This window comes from Aethalodelphis obliquidens, unplaced genomic scaffold, assembly GCF_003676395.1.
Source record: "Aethalodelphis obliquidens isolate GAN/ISIS:26980383/991018 unplaced genomic scaffold, ASM367639v1 scaffold8, whole genome shotgun sequence".
In the NCBI taxonomy this organism is placed as follows: Eukaryota; Metazoa; Chordata; class Mammalia; order Artiodactyla; family Delphinidae; genus Aethalodelphis; species Aethalodelphis obliquidens.
Genome location: NW_020837952.1, coordinates 11405562 through 11424584, shown reverse-complemented (window position 1 = coordinate 11424584; position 19023 = coordinate 11405562). Strand labels below are relative to the sequence as shown.

The 19023-nt window shown below is 33.7% G+C and overlaps 1 protein-coding gene across 6 annotated transcripts in view; it reads right to left on the bottom strand.

Annotated features, from left to right (window-relative positions):
* The window catches only part of USP15 (ubiquitin specific peptidase 15), a 127820-nt gene that overhangs the window by 106920 nt on the left and 1877 nt on the right, over positions 1–19023 (bottom strand). For all 6 annotated transcript variants that reach the window (XM_027106875.1, XM_027106878.1, XM_027106877.1 and 3 more), the window contains exon 2: positions 1142–1269. In XM_027106875.1, coding sequence (XP_026962676.1) covers positions 1142–1269 — 128 coding nt within the window. The remainder of the gene's footprint in view (positions 1–1141; positions 1270–19023) is intronic.

The window sequence follows — 19023 nt, the reverse complement described above, 5'->3', positions numbered from 1 at the left end:
CTTATAAGAGAGCTTCTATAGATCTCTAGGACTCTCTCTCTCCTTGTGTGCTGCTCATTCCTCTCTGGTACTCTGCCCTGAGAACTCTGGCTGCCTTGGTCTCCGTGGACTCCAAACTCTTTCCTCAACTAAGGGAGGTTGCCAGGCTTTGCGTGAGTTTCTCCTTCTGTGCCGTGTCTTGGAAACTCAGTGCAGTAAGCTGAGGAAATCATAGGGTTCACTTCATTTGTTTCATACCTCCAGGGATCACTGTTCTTTGTTGCCTGATGTCCAATGTTTTGAGAACCACTGTTTCATGTTTTTTGTCAGGGTTTTAGTTCATTCAAGTGGAAGGATAAGTCTAGTCCCTGTTATTCCATCCTGGCCAGAAATGGAAGTTCTGGTACTTATATTTTATTTTCTTTAAATGTTATGTGAGTTTTAGAAGAGCTGGCAAGTAGTAAAGGTTGTAGAAGATTAATGAAAAAATCCAAGAATGTAACCATATACCACTGATCCCCAACTTAAAGAGAAAAGTCATGTGCCCATTAGCAAAATAATACACAGTACAGCATTTCCCCCAAACAATAAGATAGTGCTTTCTAATTTACATTCTAGGTTTAAACAATAATAAACCCTTACTAATCAGAAATGACAAACAGGATTTGTCATGATACAGAATATAACTAATTATAACAAAATAATCTGAATTCATTAGGTCAAATCTATAATACAGTCGGCCCTCTGTATCCATGGGTCCTGAATCTGCAGATTCAACCAACCCTGGACAGAAAATATTTGAGGGAAAAAAAAATTTCAGAAAGTTCCAAAAAGAAAAACTTGAATTTTCTGTGTACCAGCAACTATTTGCATAGCATTTATATTTTATTAGGTATTACAGATAACCTACAAATAATTTAAACTATATGGGAGGATACACAGATCATATGCAAATATTATGCCATTTTATATAAGGGGCTTGACCATCCATAGATTTTGGTATCTGAAAGGGGTCTTGGAATCAATCCCCGCATGGACACTGGGGGATGACTACACAAAGAAATTTCTAATTTACCAATTTATTTACATTAACATTTTCCATATTACTACAACATACTGAAACGAACACATTTACAACCTGACTGAAAGACGGAAATAATACCTTTAAGAAGCCCAGAGTTATCAATGGGTCCAGGATATACATTTTGATCTCCCATCTGGTATTTGTCCCAACTGTCAAAGCCAACATATTTTTTCCACTGTTTGAACCAGCGACTATCGACTAGGTACCTAAAAAAGAAGAGAAATCGGTAAAGGAAAATACCAGGAACTATAGGAATAGCAGAAAATCTGCCTATTTTTTATATTTTATTTTATATCAAAGTACATGTCTACTTCCAAGGATTACTGAGAATAACTATAATGTCACAGTAGTAGAAGAAAAATATTTCACTTGTATAAAGTATTATTTCTATTGTTCTGTAAAGTATCTACTAAAGACAACTATTAACATATACAGGGCTTCCCTGGTGGCGCAGTGGTTGGGGGTCCGCCTGCCGATGCAGGGGGCGTGGGTTCGTGTCCCGGTCCGAGAGGATCCCACATGCCGCGGAGCGGCTGGGACCGTGGGCCATGGCCACTGGGCCTGCGCGTCCAGAGCCTGTGCTCCGCGGCGGGAGAGACCGCGCCAGTGAGAGGCCCACGTACCGCAAAAAAAACAAAAAACATATACATTAAAAAAAATCCTTAACAGCATTTAAAAAAAATGAAATAGCTATTCAACAGAATATTTACCAACTGAACAAAAATTCAAATGGTAATTATAAGAATCAGTCAAAATAAAATTTTAAATGCAACATGGTAAAATATAAATATGGAAAATGGTTCTTTTGTAAAAAGTATGTTAATTTTATATATTTAACTGTATCTTTTATGGGGTAAGGAAAGCAATTATTAAAGGTTTCCAAGATTGATTTTAGTAATTATAATCAAAGCTTAAAAGAAACTTTAAAAATAATTAGCTTCTTTACCAACAAAAGTTAATAACAACAATACTGTCTCCAATTGTTTCTCATACATTAGTAAAATCTGCTGGGGCAAGAAGGACTGGTTTTTAATTGATTTCAAAAGTGTGATACCAAGCACTATAATAAGCATTACTGAAACTATATTCATCTTACTTTCAAATACCTAAATTAGTTTCTCATCAGATGACCAGTGACAGAAAAAATAAAATAATGGTTCTCTAGCAAAGAAAGCATAAAAAATTATAAATCTGAAAAACTTTACGGATTGATTTATATTATACCTACTATGCTTTGCCACTGGTTCATAATTATTTTAAATTTTTTTCCAGAAATACCTTCCCCACACTTAACCAGGTTCAATCACAAACAAAAGCAAAAGTAGAGATTAACAAGATGTTTAAAGCCCACATGTATAACCAAGTTTTTTAGAAGAACATCATTCTAATATTTCTGTGCTTATAGCACTATACATATAGCACTATAGGAATGAAACACTACAGTTATGTTTGAAGCAAAGGCACCAACATAGCAAAACTCCACAATTCTTAAACAATATTCATCAGCAGTTTAATTCCCTAAAAGTGGGTAAGGCAGAATTATCTATACATGAGTATTCCAAACCCACTATCAGGGTTACACAATGGAAAGCCTCCAAATTGTAGATTTTGATATTTATGAGAAAATAAGAGTTGAAAAACTAAGTTTTAAGAAAACTCTGTTTCTAAGATAAATAAAATAGATTAGACTAGCAATGAATTTATATGTTAAATTGATAATAAAGAAAATTATACTTAATTGTATATCACCCACTAAAATTTTTTTAGACTCTTTCTCCCTTGCAATTTAAACAAGATATTCAGACATTTCATTTGCTTTCTTTGCAAATAAATGTCATACTAAGCGATCTTTCCCCTACTCCATTCATCTATTTTTCTATCATTGTGCCAATTTAATTGTCTTAATTACTTTTATATTGATATTATTTAGGGCACGTTCCCCCAGCTTCTTGTTGCAAACTGTCTTAACTATCTTTGGCCATTTGCTATTCCCTATGAATTTTAGAATCAGTTAATCAAGTTCCACAAAAATCCCTATTAAGATTTTGATTAGAATTGTGCTGAACTTATAGATTAACAATAATACTATAATTTAAAATGTCATTTATAAAACTTACATTAAAAACTATTTGTGGAATACTGTCAAAGTTCTATTTATATTTACTTAAAAGATATTTCTAAAAGATGACGTTTTACCTCCCAAAGTATTTAATAAATTCTTTAGTTTTAGTGCAGGGTTGCATTGGGCAGAATTCATCTGCTGCCATAACATTTCTAGTTCAACTTTCTTTTTTAGATCTTGAACTGAGTGCTTTCTGTATAATGAAACCATTATGAGAGGAAACTCTCCCAATTGATGAAAATTCAGCTGTTTTTAACACTACCTTCAATTGAAAATGGTCACCATATTTCTATTACAGGCACCTATAACTTACTTGTAGAATGTTGTCATGAAACATGAGGGAAGTAGAAAAAACAGGAGCGTCTATTACTGAAATAATGTGTAGTTATAGATGCACCCTTGAAATTAGATGAACTGGACAAATAAATGAAAAAAATTATTTCAAGACATTTACACGGATTTGTTGTACTGTAAAAACTCTAATCGTAATCTATTAAGAATCTGCCCAAAACACAAGATTCCTTAATTTTAACTCATAAAAGACTCGAACAAAATCAATAATAGCTCACTAAGTGAATAATAGCTCACTAAGTGAACAAGGACTTGAATTTATTTTACATTCTCAACAGCACTCTTAATCCTTGATATGCTATTAGGGTCCAGATGCACCCAACTTTAGCTTCTGAGTTTCTCTTTTGAATAGTTATAACTATTTGTAAAGATTAATACTTCGTGGCTTTTATTCTTGAAATATCAGTCTTTACAAATAGTTATAACTGATTTTAACATGAAGTCTAAAATGCTTAACATTGCCTAATAGGTCTTGCATGATCTGATCTGCTCCTACTTACCTCTCCAGTCTTAACTGGTACCATTTTTCTTTGTGCTGAGATCTAGTTCCTGGACACACTTTTTTCTGCCTCATGGCTCCTTCTGCCTCAAATATTCTCCTACTGCTCTCAACACCTAGTTAACTCTTATCATCTTTCAGATAGTTTAACCATCACTTTCTCAGGGAATCCTTCCAAAAGCTTCTCCCCATTTCCTCTTAGTTTGGAAAAGGAAAAACAAGATGGCAATCTCAGTCTACTAGATCTCAAGACTCCTTATTAACTAACAGGGATTACTTTTAATAATAACAAAATAACTAACATTTGAGCTTTACTCTTGGGCCAGGCACATACTTCTAAGCACTTTAATATATTGCTCATTTACTCCTTTAACTACCCAATGAGGTAGGCACTATTATAATTTCATAGGCACACAGAAATTAACTTGCCCAAGGTTACAAAGTTAGTGCCAGACCTGTGATTAAGCAAATGTGTTATTAGCATAGGGAGAAGTGGAAAGACCAATGAAAATAGCACAAAGAAACAAGAACCAGGCTCAAATATATGTGGAACTATGCTGCATGCTAAAATCATTACAAACCAGTGTAGAAAGATCTGGCTATATATACGGGAAAAATTAATTAAGAGCTCTATACCTCACATATGTAGTCAGTTCTATTCAAAAAAGCTTCTTACGAAAGCCTGAATGTGTTCAACATGATTGATATACAAGGGAACAGTAACACAAATTCAGTGCATGCTTAAGCACTACTTCACCCATAAGCAGTGCGAGGACTAGGGTGAGGCAAGTGAGATGCCTAGGGACCCTAACAGGGAGTGCTTCCTTAAATTTTACACCCTAGGTGCCTTGCTTGTCTCACCCTCATCCTAACTGAAACAAACACTAGATATATGTGGAAAATTTCCCAGCTACACTGAGCGGCACAGGTATGCACAAAACATACATTTTAAACATCTACCTACATTCACCATGTGTGTTATGAACCACACTCTCCACATCTGGTGTTACAACTCCTTGGCAGATTTCGGATAACCCTCCTACCATTTCACAATCCCACTTCAAGCAAGTCTCATCTTTTTCAAAATAAAAATACCATATTTACTGCAGTATTAATGTATTTATTAACCATTTAAAATGTGTAAAACCATGCTACCATTTTATTATCTTTTTTTTTTAAAAAAAAGGGTCCCTGAAAAATTTTTTAAAGCTCTGTGCCCCAACCCTATTTTTCCCGTATGCCCTGTGGTTTTTATTGCATGATTTTGCATATAGCACAGTGATTCTTAGGTACACATGCTGCATTACAGCAGAAACTTACAAAAGTACATTGTAGTTGGATTAAAAACATAAATGTGAAAGCAAAAATATAATTTTTTAAAAGATACAGAAGAAAATTCTTATTACTTCAGAATATAGGAAGAGTTAAGACAAAAAACAAAAAATCTTAAAGGTAAAAGCTGATAAAATTGCGAGGTTAAAATGATAAGTTTCTGTTCAACAAAGGCACCAAGTAAAGAAAGATACAGATTGGGAGAGATACTTATACTGCCTATAACCAACAAAGGATTAGAACATGAAAAACTCCTTTAAATTAATTTTTTAAAAAGAGAATGCAAAAAAAGGGCAAATCACAGAACATCAGAATGGCCTCTACACATATGAGATGTTCAATCTCATTAGCAGTATGAAAAATACCAATTAACACCATACCACATCATTCTCATGAAATTGGTGAAAACACAAGCACATGCACATGTGTCAATAATATTAAGTGTGGAGAAGATGTGTAGTAACTGCAACTCATAAACTACCAACTGGGGTATAAACTAGAATCCTCATTTTGGAGAATTTGGCAATATTTATTAAAGATGAAGATGTGCATACCATAGAATCATGTATTGCCATTGCTAAGTTTTACCCTACAGAAACTCTTGCACATATTTACAAGAATACAACTGAAGAATACATAACGCAGCATAATTTGCAAATGGAAAATTGGAAAAAAAAACCCAAACCAATATTCATCATTCCTACCAAGAAATACTACCCAAAAACTAAAATGAAAAATACTACATGTACTAACATGGATAAATCTCAAAACTGCAATGTTGAATTAAAAAATACAAGCTGCAAAAGGCTACATGTAATATAACACAAACATATTAAGATAACATAGATATGCACACACAGTACAACTATATAAAAATTTTAAACACGCCACAAATAATATTATTCATAAATCCATGCATATATTAAAAATATAAGCAAAGAGAATAATAAAAATCAATTTCTGGATGGTGGCTCCCTCTGGCAAGGGAGGGAACAGGTTAGGATTAGGGAAACATGTACAGGGAGATTCAACTGTATCTGTAATGTTTTATTTTTTTAAACTAAGAAAGGAGTACACAGGTGTTTTGTTATATTTTTCTTTGTATTCTGAAATATTTACTATGACTAATATGTTTTCCATTTAATACAGAATAATAGTTTATATATATCTTCATATATATACACAAAATGAAATGGAGTCAAATGTACAGACTATGAATAATGCTGCAGTCAACAAAGCTGATAGATTCAGCAAATGAAAATTTCAAGCATAAAAATAGGATAAAAAATATGTACAGCAAAATGTATAAAATGCATAGCTTTAGTTTTATTTTTTAAAGAAATTTATAATTTTCTATTACCTCATATTTATCTTTTACATTTTATATTACCTCTTCCAAATCCAACAGATGAATTTGCATTAGATTTGAAAAGCTTACATAAACTCTGAAGAATTTTCTTTAGAAAGACATGATTTATTTATTTCCAAATTGATCAAATTATGATTCTGATATATAGTAATGTATTCATTTTCAAGAAATATTTCCTTTTGGTAACTAACGCCTAGTAAGTAAGCCAGAAAAGTAAAAAATGACTGGCTGACATCTCATAAGAAAAGAAAAGCACAAAGTACAGAAAGAGATTATTGCCCTTGATATCTGGGAAGATAATATAAGCAAATCAATAAAAAAAATCCTAAAACGGACAGAAATACTGATTTTGAGCTGATCAAGCTTTAGTATCAAATATTACATTAAACTATAGACTTGCAACCATCTAAAATTCAAGTAAATACTAATGTGCAAACATCTTGATAGCCCAAAGTACAGAGTAGTTATTAATCGCTTTACGATAAACAGACTAAGTTTCTTACACAAAGGAGTCTATACCTTATAGATGAAACTAAAGGTGAAATATTTCTGAATAATATTGAGCCACTTGACTGTTCCCATATAAAAAGCTATGAAGCAAATGTACCAAAATATGCTCAAGATCATTTTACTTTTGACTGAGGCCTCTGGCTGTGGCTTAATCACTGTCATTCCCCTGTTTCAGTGGATTACAAGGGATTTTATGACGATGCCTCATACTAGGTCACAACTGATGATTCTCAAACACTAGTACATCAATATGAAAATATTTTGATCATGTTATTATCTGAGTTCAAAAATTACTAAAGAAAATTTCATGGAGATTAAAGATCTATGGTCTTCAATCAATATCTCAAGTCCTTTAAAGATGACCCACAATCCTCCAGCATGTCTCCATTTAGCCTTCTCTATTTCCAATAATTTGCCAGTTTCATTAAGTCTCTAGCCCATTAGGCTGAATAGGCAGCCTTGCTGCTTACTTTTCAAGGAAGTAAAAGTCCCAACTTTCTTACTGTTTTGTTCCACACCTTTATCATACCTGATTCCCTTATATATCGTGGAGGATATAACCCTCCTTAAATCCAAGGCTAATAATTTTTGTTCCTAGTCTTTGGATCTAATTTCCTTCTGCCTCCTTGGAGACTTACGTCATTAACAGCCCCTATTCCCCTTGTTTCTCCCTGTATCTTTTCTCTCTCTTTTTAACTTAGCATATAAGAGGGGCCAACTCTTTTCCCCATTCCCCCCACATAACCTCCCAACTCACATATTCATTTCCTCTTCTATCTACCCCCATTTTTCTGACTTGTCCCCGCAGCCAAGCTCTCCTCAACCCTCACCTGCTCTTCAACCTAGCACAACAGATCTTCCTACCTCAATGGGCTCTCAAAAAGGTTCTCACTAAGTTACCAATGGCCACCCTAACAAATCCAAAGGATCCATAATTTTATTACTATATCAATGCTTTTAAAAATAATCTGTGTGGGCTTCCCTGGTGGCGCAGTGGTTGAGAGTCTGCCTGCCGATGCAGGGGACATGGGTTCGTGCCCCGGTCCGGGAAGATCCCACATGCCGCGGAGCGGCTAGGCCCGTGAGCCATGGCCGCTGAGCCTGCGCGTCCGGAGCCTGTGCTCCACAACAGGAGAGGCCACCACAGTGAGAGGCCCGCGTACCGCAAAAAAAAAAAAAAAAAAAAAAAATAATCTGTGATTCTACCTTTCTGGGTGGGAGGAATATATATATATTATATTATATATTATATCTAATAATAGTATAATATAATTAATATTGTATTAATATGATAACAGTAAATATATATTACATATAATTATATATATGTAATTTAACAGCATTCTCTTCCTCTGCTTAAATGTTAGTATTCCACAGAGCTGCTCTCAAATTTCTTCTTCTCTCACTGTTAATACTCTCAGTGATATTGTAACTCATACCAATGATTCCAAAATTTGCATCCCGAGGCCAGTCCTCAAGTTCTTTTTCACTCATGAACAAAATAAGTATTTTCAAAGTGGGGGCACCTTTTGGTAAATGTTAGATCTTTGCCTATCAGGAACTTAGCAGAAAAGCACACCCAATAGCAATTTGTTTTCATGATTATTCTTGCTTATAAATTTTCTTACCTCCTGAAATGAGACTTAAGTAGATGTGAATTCTGAATTTACTGTAGAAAAAGTACTAGACCAAAGTTCTCTTCCTGACATTACTTGCTGTGAGGTCTTAGAGAAGTTACTCAATGCTAAACCTTTAGATTGTTCATCTTAGAAATTGAAATACATTCATTCAAAAAATATTTATTGGAGGTCTACTACATATATGCTATTCCGTATGCATTAGTTGTTAGCAAAATAGCCAAGAGCCCTATGTTCATGCAATTCAGAGTCTAGTGAAGGAAAGTGACAGTAAATAATTAAGACGTAGTAAAATACTGTAGTAAGTGCTGTGACGCATAGGGAGCTATAAAAGCATAATAAAGGGGTCCCTATTTAGAATAAAGGAAAGCCTTTTTGAAAAAATAATATTTTAGCATATGGACAGGAGTTATTTCACGAAGAATAAGATAAAAAGCTATCTAGACTGAAGGAAAAGCATGTGCTAGGGCCAGAACAACTTTGGGAGTTAGGTATGCTGGAGGAACTGACTAAATGCAGTTGGAGTTTATGACAAAGGGAGAAGAGATGCTAGGTAAGGTAGGCTGGGGCCAGACTACATAGAGCCTTTAAGGTAACTAAAGATTTTATCCTAAATGCAATGAAAGCCAATGAAAAATATTTAGAAGAGATATGATCTGATTTACATTTCATGATGACCACTGGCAGTATCTCACAGGATTGGTGGGAGGTTCAAATACTCATGAAATGTTTAATAAATCAAAAACTTACATAAAGTTATGGGTACTTCAGTTGTATGGTGCTAAATATTCTAATGGCATCAAGAAAGACAATTTGTACTGTGGTCTGGAGAGAATAATCTTCAATGGCTCCAGAGAAGCAGGGTCAATTTTAGGACCCAAAATAAATCTGAGTCAATTTTAAGACAGTCCTCAAATGCAGAAAAGCTCCTGCATTTTAGTAAGAACTAAAAAAGCCAGGTTGTAGGTTTTTTGTTGTTGTTGGGTTGTTTTGGGGGGATGATAGTGGGGAAAGATAGGAGAGTCTCAAAAGTTGTTTAGTGTTTTTATACACACTAGAAGCAAATTTAAGAAAGATATAAAGGGACCAATAAATGACTTAGAAATAGTCCTAAATACAAAGTCATTTAAAAGCAGTACAGGGAAATGCGGAAATCCCAAAAGCTGGATTTAGAAAACCACAGAGCTGGTGAATGTATAGTTGTGTGTTGTTTTTTTTTTTTTTTTGATTAGTACATGTTTATGCTGACAACTTTCAGATAAGCAGTTCCTTCTTAATTGCCTAATACTGACATAAATATGACGTTTATTTTTTCAAAAAAATCCTACCTTTTTCTCCTCAAAGTAGACATAATACAGTCACTCTTTTACAACTAAGAAGATACATAAAAATTTCAGCCTCATCCAATGTAGTACACTTAATCTGAGAACAACAGGCGTAACTATTGTGCATAGAATTAACAGCATAAACAATTTTGGATATTCACTCTATGACTAATCCTCATATTTAATAAAATACTGTTTAAATTACATGAGTTGCAATAGCATAAACCATTTTTATACTAAAAGAGATATTAATAGTATCTAGTATTTTATTTATTTTTTTGATGTGGACCATTTTTTTTTTTTTTGGTACGCGGGCCTCTCACTGTTGTGGCCTCTCCCGTTGAGGAGCACAGGCTCCGGACGCACAGGCTCAGCGGCCATGGCTCACGGGCCCAGCCGCTCCGCAGCATGTGGGATCTTCCCGGACCGGGGCACGAACCCGTGTTCCCTGCATCGGCAGGCGGACTCTCAACCACTGTGCCACCAGGGAAGCCCAGATGTGGACCATTTTTAAAAGTGCTATTGAATTTGTTACAATATTGCTTCTGTTTTATGTTTTGGTTTTTTGGCCACAAGGCATGTGGGATCTTAGCTCCCTGACCAGGGAATGAACCCACATCCCCTGCATTGGAAGGCAAAGTCTTAACCACTGGACCGGCAGGGAAGTCCCGTATGTAGTATTTTAAATCGTTATAAACTAGATATTTCACTGAATTTTTTTAAGTACCACAAACTAAAACTCATCAGTAAAACATAGCCAAAGAAAGCTATGAAGTTCTTTCAAATAAACCATCAAATAAACCAAATAATCATCCCTTTATATCTTAATTTTTAGATCTGAAGCGTTTCCAACCTATTTTCTGCTCTGCACATTAAATTCATCAGTTGGCAAGAACTAATTTTTATGACCTCTTTTTACATCTAAACTAAGAGACAAATAAAGAACTCAGGAAGGAGGCCAAGTAAGATTGTGAAAGTGAAAAGAAAACCCACAGAATCAGAGAAAATTCTGCAAATCATCTATCTGATAAAGAATTTGTATCCAGAATAAAGAACTCTTAAAATTCAATAATAAAGAACCAAATAACCAAATTGGAAAATAGGCAAAGGATCTAGACAGACATTTTCCCAAAGATATACAAAGGGTCAATAAGCATATATGAAAAGATGTGCAACATCATTAGCCACTATGAAAACTGAAATCAAAACCCCAATGAGATACCACTTCACATCCACCAAGATGGCTATAATCAAAAAGACAGGCAACAACAAGCACTTCAAGGATGTGGAGAAACTGGAGCCCTCATACACTGCTGGTGGAAATGGAAAATGGTGCAACTAGTTTGGAAAAGAGTCTATCAGTTCTTAAAAAGCAAACATAGAGACTCGGTAATTCCATTCCTACGTATACACCCAAGAGAAATGAAAACTTGTGTCTAGACAAAAACTTGCACACAAATGTTCATAGCAGGATTATTTGTAACAGTCAAAAATTGTGAACAACCCAAATGTCCATCAACCGATGAAGGAATAATTCAATGTGGTATATCTATACAATGGAACATTTTTTGGAAATAAAAAGAAATGAAGTACTGATACACACAACAAAACGGATGAACCTAAAAAACATGTTAAGTGAATGAAGCCAGGCACAAAAATCACACATATTATATGATTCTATTTACATGAAATATCCAGAAGGCAAAATTATAGAACAAGAAAGATTAGTAGCTGCCAAAAACAGGGAGATTTGGGTAGAAAAGGGGGCAGGGGAGACTGCTAATAGGTATGAGGTTTCTTTTTGGGATGATAAAAATATTCCAAAATTGATTGTGATGATGGTTGCACAACTTTGTGGACATACCCAAATCCAGTGAACTGTACACATCAAGTGGGCAAATTGTATGATATGGGAATTATATCACTATAAAGCTCTTGTATTTAAAAAAAAATAAAGAAGAGAGTGAAAGGGCCATAGATCTGGATGGAATTATTACGGATGATTTTACAGAGATTGGTTTTGAAGAAACGGAAAGTCAGGGCTTAATAAAATATACTGGAAATAATATGAATGATGTGTAAAGTCCTATAAGGTAGGAGCATGTAAAGACTTTGCAGGAAACGGGAAGCACCATCTGTATCAAAGAGCTATATTAGTTAGAAATGAGACTGCTACGACTAGAAGGCTAAACCAGAAAGACCTAGAAAATTCTAGAGGTTCCTCACATGGATAACTAGATCAATATGGTGTTTTACTAATATGACGAAGCTGTCACTTCTTGATTCTAATACTTTCAAGTATTCATCCCTCAAAAAAATGCTTCCATAAATGGCTATGGCTTATCACTCATAGGCAGGCAGTACAGTTTAAAATGCAGGCGTTAGAGTTGACTGCCTAAGTCAGAATCTCTGCTCTACCACTGACTGAGTATATTACCACGTGCACTTAACTCTGTACCTCAGTTTCTGAATCTGTAAAATGACAACACTATCACTTATTTCATACATGCAAAAAGCTCTTAACCTTATAAAAGAGTGGTAATATTTGTAATCATAGCCACAACTACACAGTACATATACTTAGCTACATCTCTCCTGAGAATCAAGTTTCTTCTGCTTGATATCCAAAGTTACGAAAATACATTTTCCATCTATATCAAAGAAAAATTTCTTGATTAAACTGTTAAAATTTGTCAAGCTGTTATATTGCTAAAAAATATAAAGCAACCCAAATTATCAGGTCTCTTTAACCATGATCATTTAACCCTTATCATTCTTTTTTTCTTTCCTCCAGTTTTATTGAGATATAATTGACATACAGCACTATATGAGTTTAAGGTGTACAGCATAATGATTTCACTTATATGCACTATGAAATGATTACCACAATAAGTTTAGTGAACATCCATTATCTCATATAATACAAAATTAAACAGAAAAAAACTTTTTTCCTTATGATGAGAACTCTAAGGATTTACTCTAACAACTTTCATATATAACATACAGCACTGTTAATTATATTACAATGGAATACTACTCAGCCTTAAAGAATGAAATTTTGCCATTTGCAACAACATGAATGGATGTAGAGAGTACTATGCTAAATGAAATAACTCAGACAGGACAAATACGTATGATTTCACATATATGTGGAATCTAAAAAATGAACAAACATAACAAAACAGAAGAGTCACAGATACAGAGAACAAACAGGTGGTTGCTGGAGGAAAGGAAGGTGGGAGGAGGAGAGAAATAGGTGAATGAGATTAAGAGGTACAAACTTCAAGCTGCAAAATAAATGAGTCACCGGTATGAAATGTACAGTGCTGGAAATACAGTCAATAATTATGTAATATCTTTGCATGGTGATAGATCATAACTAGACTTATTTTGGTGATCATTTTGAAATGTACAGAAATATCGAATCGCTACGTTCTGCAACAGGAAGTAACATAGTGATACAGGATAATTATACTACAAAAACAACCAACCAAACAAACTCATATAAAAAGAGTATGGTTACCAGAGGCAGGAGTGGGGGGAAGAAGAATTGGATGAAGGCAGTCAAAAGGTACAAACTTAACAGTTAGAAAATACATACATACTAGAGACGTAATGTACAACATGATAAATATAATTATCACCCTACCATTCTTAATCTTTTTGTTTTTTTACTACAGGAACTTGATGCTCTTTTTAATTTTGTCTCTAATGCTCCCAGGTTTTAACTGGCTCTCTATACTAAGTGAAGTCGGTAAGACAAAGAAAGGCAAATATCAGATGATATCACTTACATGTGGAATCTAAAAACACGGATACAAATGAACCTATTTACAAAACAGAAACAGACTCACAGATATAGAAAACAAACTTATGGTTACCAAAGGGGAAAGTGTGTGAGTGTGTATGTGTGTTTTTGGGGAGTTTGTGATTAAAATATACAAAACACTATATATAAAACAGATAACCAACAAGGACCTACTGTATAGCACAGGGAACCATATTCAATATCTTGTAATATCTATAATGGAAAAGAATCTAAAAAAGAATGGATATATGTATAGGTATAACTGAATCACTCTGCTGTACACCTGAAACTAACACAACATTGTAAATCAACTATATTTCAATTTAAAAAAATAACAAAAACTGCCTCTCTGAAACTCAGAATAGCCTGGTCTCAGAGCCACATTGGACTTAACTTGTGAGAGCCTTTAACTTCTTTCACAGAGGAAGTCTTTTCTATGGCTACTTCTGCTAAACCATTTTCCTGAACCACAAGGAATTATCACACTAATATGTGGGTCTTCTCAAAACTAAAAGGAGAGTGGAAGGGACCGTATTCTTAATTCTCCTCCTCATGAAGAGGAAAAAGTAGTCATTACCCTCCTTTTCTTTTTGGAGAGCTATAAAGAAGCCATGCAGAATCTTACCGACAGAAGCAGTATTCTAGGCATAACCAAATATAGGTTAATCCTACAGAGGTTTTCTGCCTTATATTAGAATCCGAGCTGCTTCTTTTTGAGGAGCTATTCTTGATTGTTCCCTCAGATACATCATGTATCCAAAACTGAGGTCACTTACTACCAATCAGTCTTATTCTAGGTTTCTTTAGTAGTGGCTTCTATGTAAACTGGATGATAAAGTTGAAAGGAACTACATTCCCTTTGTTTTAAAGAATAGATGGTGAAAGAATCTGGAAAAAACGACTTCAAAGGAATAAATATAAGATACAGAGTGTGAATTACAGTAGTAACTAAGGAAATGAAAATAAGAGGCACAAACCAGGCTGACATTACGCAGGGAAGGAAAAACTAGTAATCGCTGAAAAATTCTATATGGAGACTAAGAAGAAATAGTTTACTGCCTTATGAAATACTGTTTGAATTACATGTAAGTAGTGACAGCACAAAACATTTTTAATACTAAGGAGATACTGGTAGGATTTAGTATTTTAAATCATTATAAGCCAGGTATTTAAAAAACCAGCTCTGAAATCATCACACACCCGTAAAATGAGGTAAATAAGAGTACTTGCTCTTATTATATGCTGCACATGTATAAAGCATTTAGAATAGTGGCTGGAACAGAGTAAGCACTCAATAAAGGTTCACTAGTGGTGGTATTATCACCTGTGAACCACATGCAAACCAAATGATTCCTCTGAGTTCAGACTTCTCATCTACAAGAAAGGAATATAAATACATACTTTGATCCTTATTTTGAAAATCCAACCAGATAATGCATGCAAACACCTCCACCAGTAGTTCTCAACCTTCCCTTTATCTCCCTGCCAATATATCTGATGGTGTTTCAATTCACTTTTATAATAATTATGCTTTTTTTGTAAAGTGATTCTCAAAGTGAGGAAAAGAAAAATCACTCTAAACTCATGTAATAAAACAAATATATCTAATGACTAACATGGCAAAATTGATTTTATTAGCAGTGATGTTACATGGACTGTCAGTTTTCAAGAAGATGTTAAAGAGGTATCAATATGGTTATGTACCTTCCACTGTCTTAATTCAAATGTGCTTTGACTTTGAAAATTCACAAAAAGTTGGTAAACATAGAACATAAAATATCGAACTTTCACATTTGCATTTTCTGTGTTGGGCTGTTCCTATGGATTCTTAGTTGAAAAAAAGTCTTATGTATTTGTGGTTTATTGTAAACCAAACACTTTTAAAAATATGGGCAAAGTACTAAAACAAAATATCCTACAAGTTCTTCCTATCTGCTTGATATGCTCTTTCTGTAAAACTATATGAAAAGGGGCCATATGGCCTCTAACAAATCACTTATGATTACTGATAAACAATTAAAACCCCAAATCTAAATAATACACGATCCCAGTTTCTTTTGTTTAAATGTACTTTTGCATCAAAATAATATTTATTCTACATATTCAGTAAATAACCTATTAATCTTTAAACATATTTTAATTTCCAAAAGCAAGATGTTAAGATTTTCTACCATATCTAAACTGAACAGTCACAAGAAACAAGTGTGGGATAAAATGGAAGAATTCTGCTGCTAAATATAAAATAGACTCCATTTAAAGAGAAAAGAATGTCCATTTTTTAAAAAAGTGGAACACTTTAAAATGCATCTTTAAAATAAAAGGCAGCGTAGAACAGTAATTTTAAAGCCTGAATTAAAGCCCCAGACTGCTTGGGTTCGAATCTCAGATATATCAATGTGTGAACACCTCTTTGAGCCTATCCGGGTGAATTCCTATTCTGGCAAATGTGAGTTAGAGCACATTCACATTCTAGTACCCTAGAATTGTGGTGATGAGTAAATTAGTTAACATATGTAAGTACTTCAACAATACCTAGCACAGTGTTTTTAAATGTAATATGATCGGTCATAGCCTGACAATTTTTTTCTTATTATACTTTCATGCAAGCAAGATTAGTAACTGTCACAAAACTATTTTCTAAAAAGAACATCTAGTTAATACCTTGTATGTGCTAATAAAAAAAATGGTATGATTTAGGAAAAAATAAAGCCTGAATGTCACTAAGTAGATAAATGAAAACACTGACTAAAGCTCTGGATCTTCTTGGCCAATTAGGGTACATTAATCTTGGCTTCACTAACCACTTACAAGTGATTTTAAAACTTATGAAAACAATTAGGAAAAATTGCTTTTCTCGATTTTAAGCAACTAAAATGTGAAAAATACACTTTAATGTCCCTATTTCTGTCCTTACTTTCATCAATTTACCAACACTAAAAAACAGTTTTGCTTTCTGGTTTCATTTCCTGCAAATGATGTAATATATACCCTATTTCAGTGGTAAACACTTTGGTACAACTAAAGTTAACAGTAACAGTAATGTAAAAACTTCTCAACAAGTACACACTAAACAATCTGGAGTTCATATTGATTAATAGTGTCCGTTTACATTATTAACTGATTTTTTGACTTAAGATTATTTTCTGTTAGTGTAAATCTAAGTCGCAAAAACATAAGGGACCATATAAAATAAAGCCTCAAAGACTTCTAGGTAAAAGAGTAGGAATGGAAGGAAAGCTCTGAAATTGAAATTAGTGTCTCTCCTATCTAAAAACCTGACTGATGTGATTCCTTGGCAGTTTATTGAGACAAAAACATCATACATATTTTAAATGACTCTAAATGCAAATTAAAGCTACTCTCCAAAGTTACCTTAAACCTACTAGAGTTATTTTATTAGGGTTTATATTAAAATGACATGCAAAATTTAATTTATAAAGTTAGCTTTGAACATACTTGAACATAAAAATTAGTGAAAATGATTGGTAGATGAATAACATTTAATAAAATGGGGAAATAAAGCAGTGATTTTGGTGATTTGTAGTCATCTGTTTATTTACTCATAATAAATCTATTTTAAAAGAAATCTCTAAAGAGAGTATTCCATAACCCACAACATGCTTTTGTACATTTATTCATTTAACTATTATCCCCTTCAATAGGTTCCTCCATCCCTAATATACTTACATGGAATGAACTTTAAACAAATTTTCCTTTTATCTTATCAGGAGAAACTACCATGTATCTGAAAATTAAATTATCTTTCATTCATCCTAAGCTAAACAGTTCTAGTTCCTTTATTCTTCCTCTATAGTTTCTAAATTCTAACAGTCTTGTTCCTGGTTTTCTGAATCTCTCCTTGGAGCTAAACACAGATCAAGAAACAGCATACAAGACCACTGCTTTACTCCATCGGATGCAGATCTGTGTTACTTTTATACCCAACCTTTTTAAGAGGTACAACTCTCTTGCATCAATTTTGACATTACTGTCACTATGAAGTCTAATACCAAACATATCATAAGGTTTGTTTCTCCTCATCTCAGACATGTGTAACTTATTTTCATTTCTAGAAGGTTAGCTTCCAGATAAAAATCATTCACCATTTACAAATAAACAGAAATTCATGTAGAAGCAAATTTTTATCCTTGCCCAGGTGTTAGCATTAATTACCAGCGTACTAAGAGGCAGTCCTTATCTGCAAAGTGCTCACAACCTAATTAATGAACTTTATTCATCTGCACACATTTCATTGTAACATCAAACATTAGTATTAAAATTTCAAGAATAAACTCATGGTAAACCTACCATTTTTTCTCAATAGTCCTTATCAGTCTTTCCAAGATAGTTATATACATATACCAAGACAATGTTCCATTTGCATATGGCCCATTTCAGCTATAAAATAACAAACAGGATTTGCCCAAATACCCATAAATGACTAATCCAACGATTTTTTAAGACCTTAAAAAGAGAGATAACTTTTTAACAAGTTTTAATGAGTTCCAAAAACATGAGCCCAAGTTACAACTAAATTATTAAATATCTTTACTAATTCTGTACTCATGAATACATTATCAAATTTGTACTTATGAAATTATTCTCCTTAAAACTCTGAATCAAACTTTTGTTAATTCCTTTTTTGACAGGTTTCACCTGCTAATTCCAAGAAAACTGGCTCGCATATAAACCAAACTATATAGTTTCTGCAGTATCCCAGTACCATCTTTTTCCTGCATTTTTTTCTTTAAATAAGAGGGGAAATCAATTGTGAAGATAAAAATTTGCACATTCTGCTGTTACCTAAATATCTGGGCCTCAGTTTCCTTTTCTTTAAAATGGAAGCACTGAAATGACTCATTTATAGACTTCCTGTATTTACTCTTTTAAATAGATCTTTTAAAATGATTTACAGTAACTCTGTCAAAAAATAAAAATGCTAAACTTTAACATTTAGTGCTCACAATACTCATATTGCTCACATCATCCTGTAGTATCAACACCACC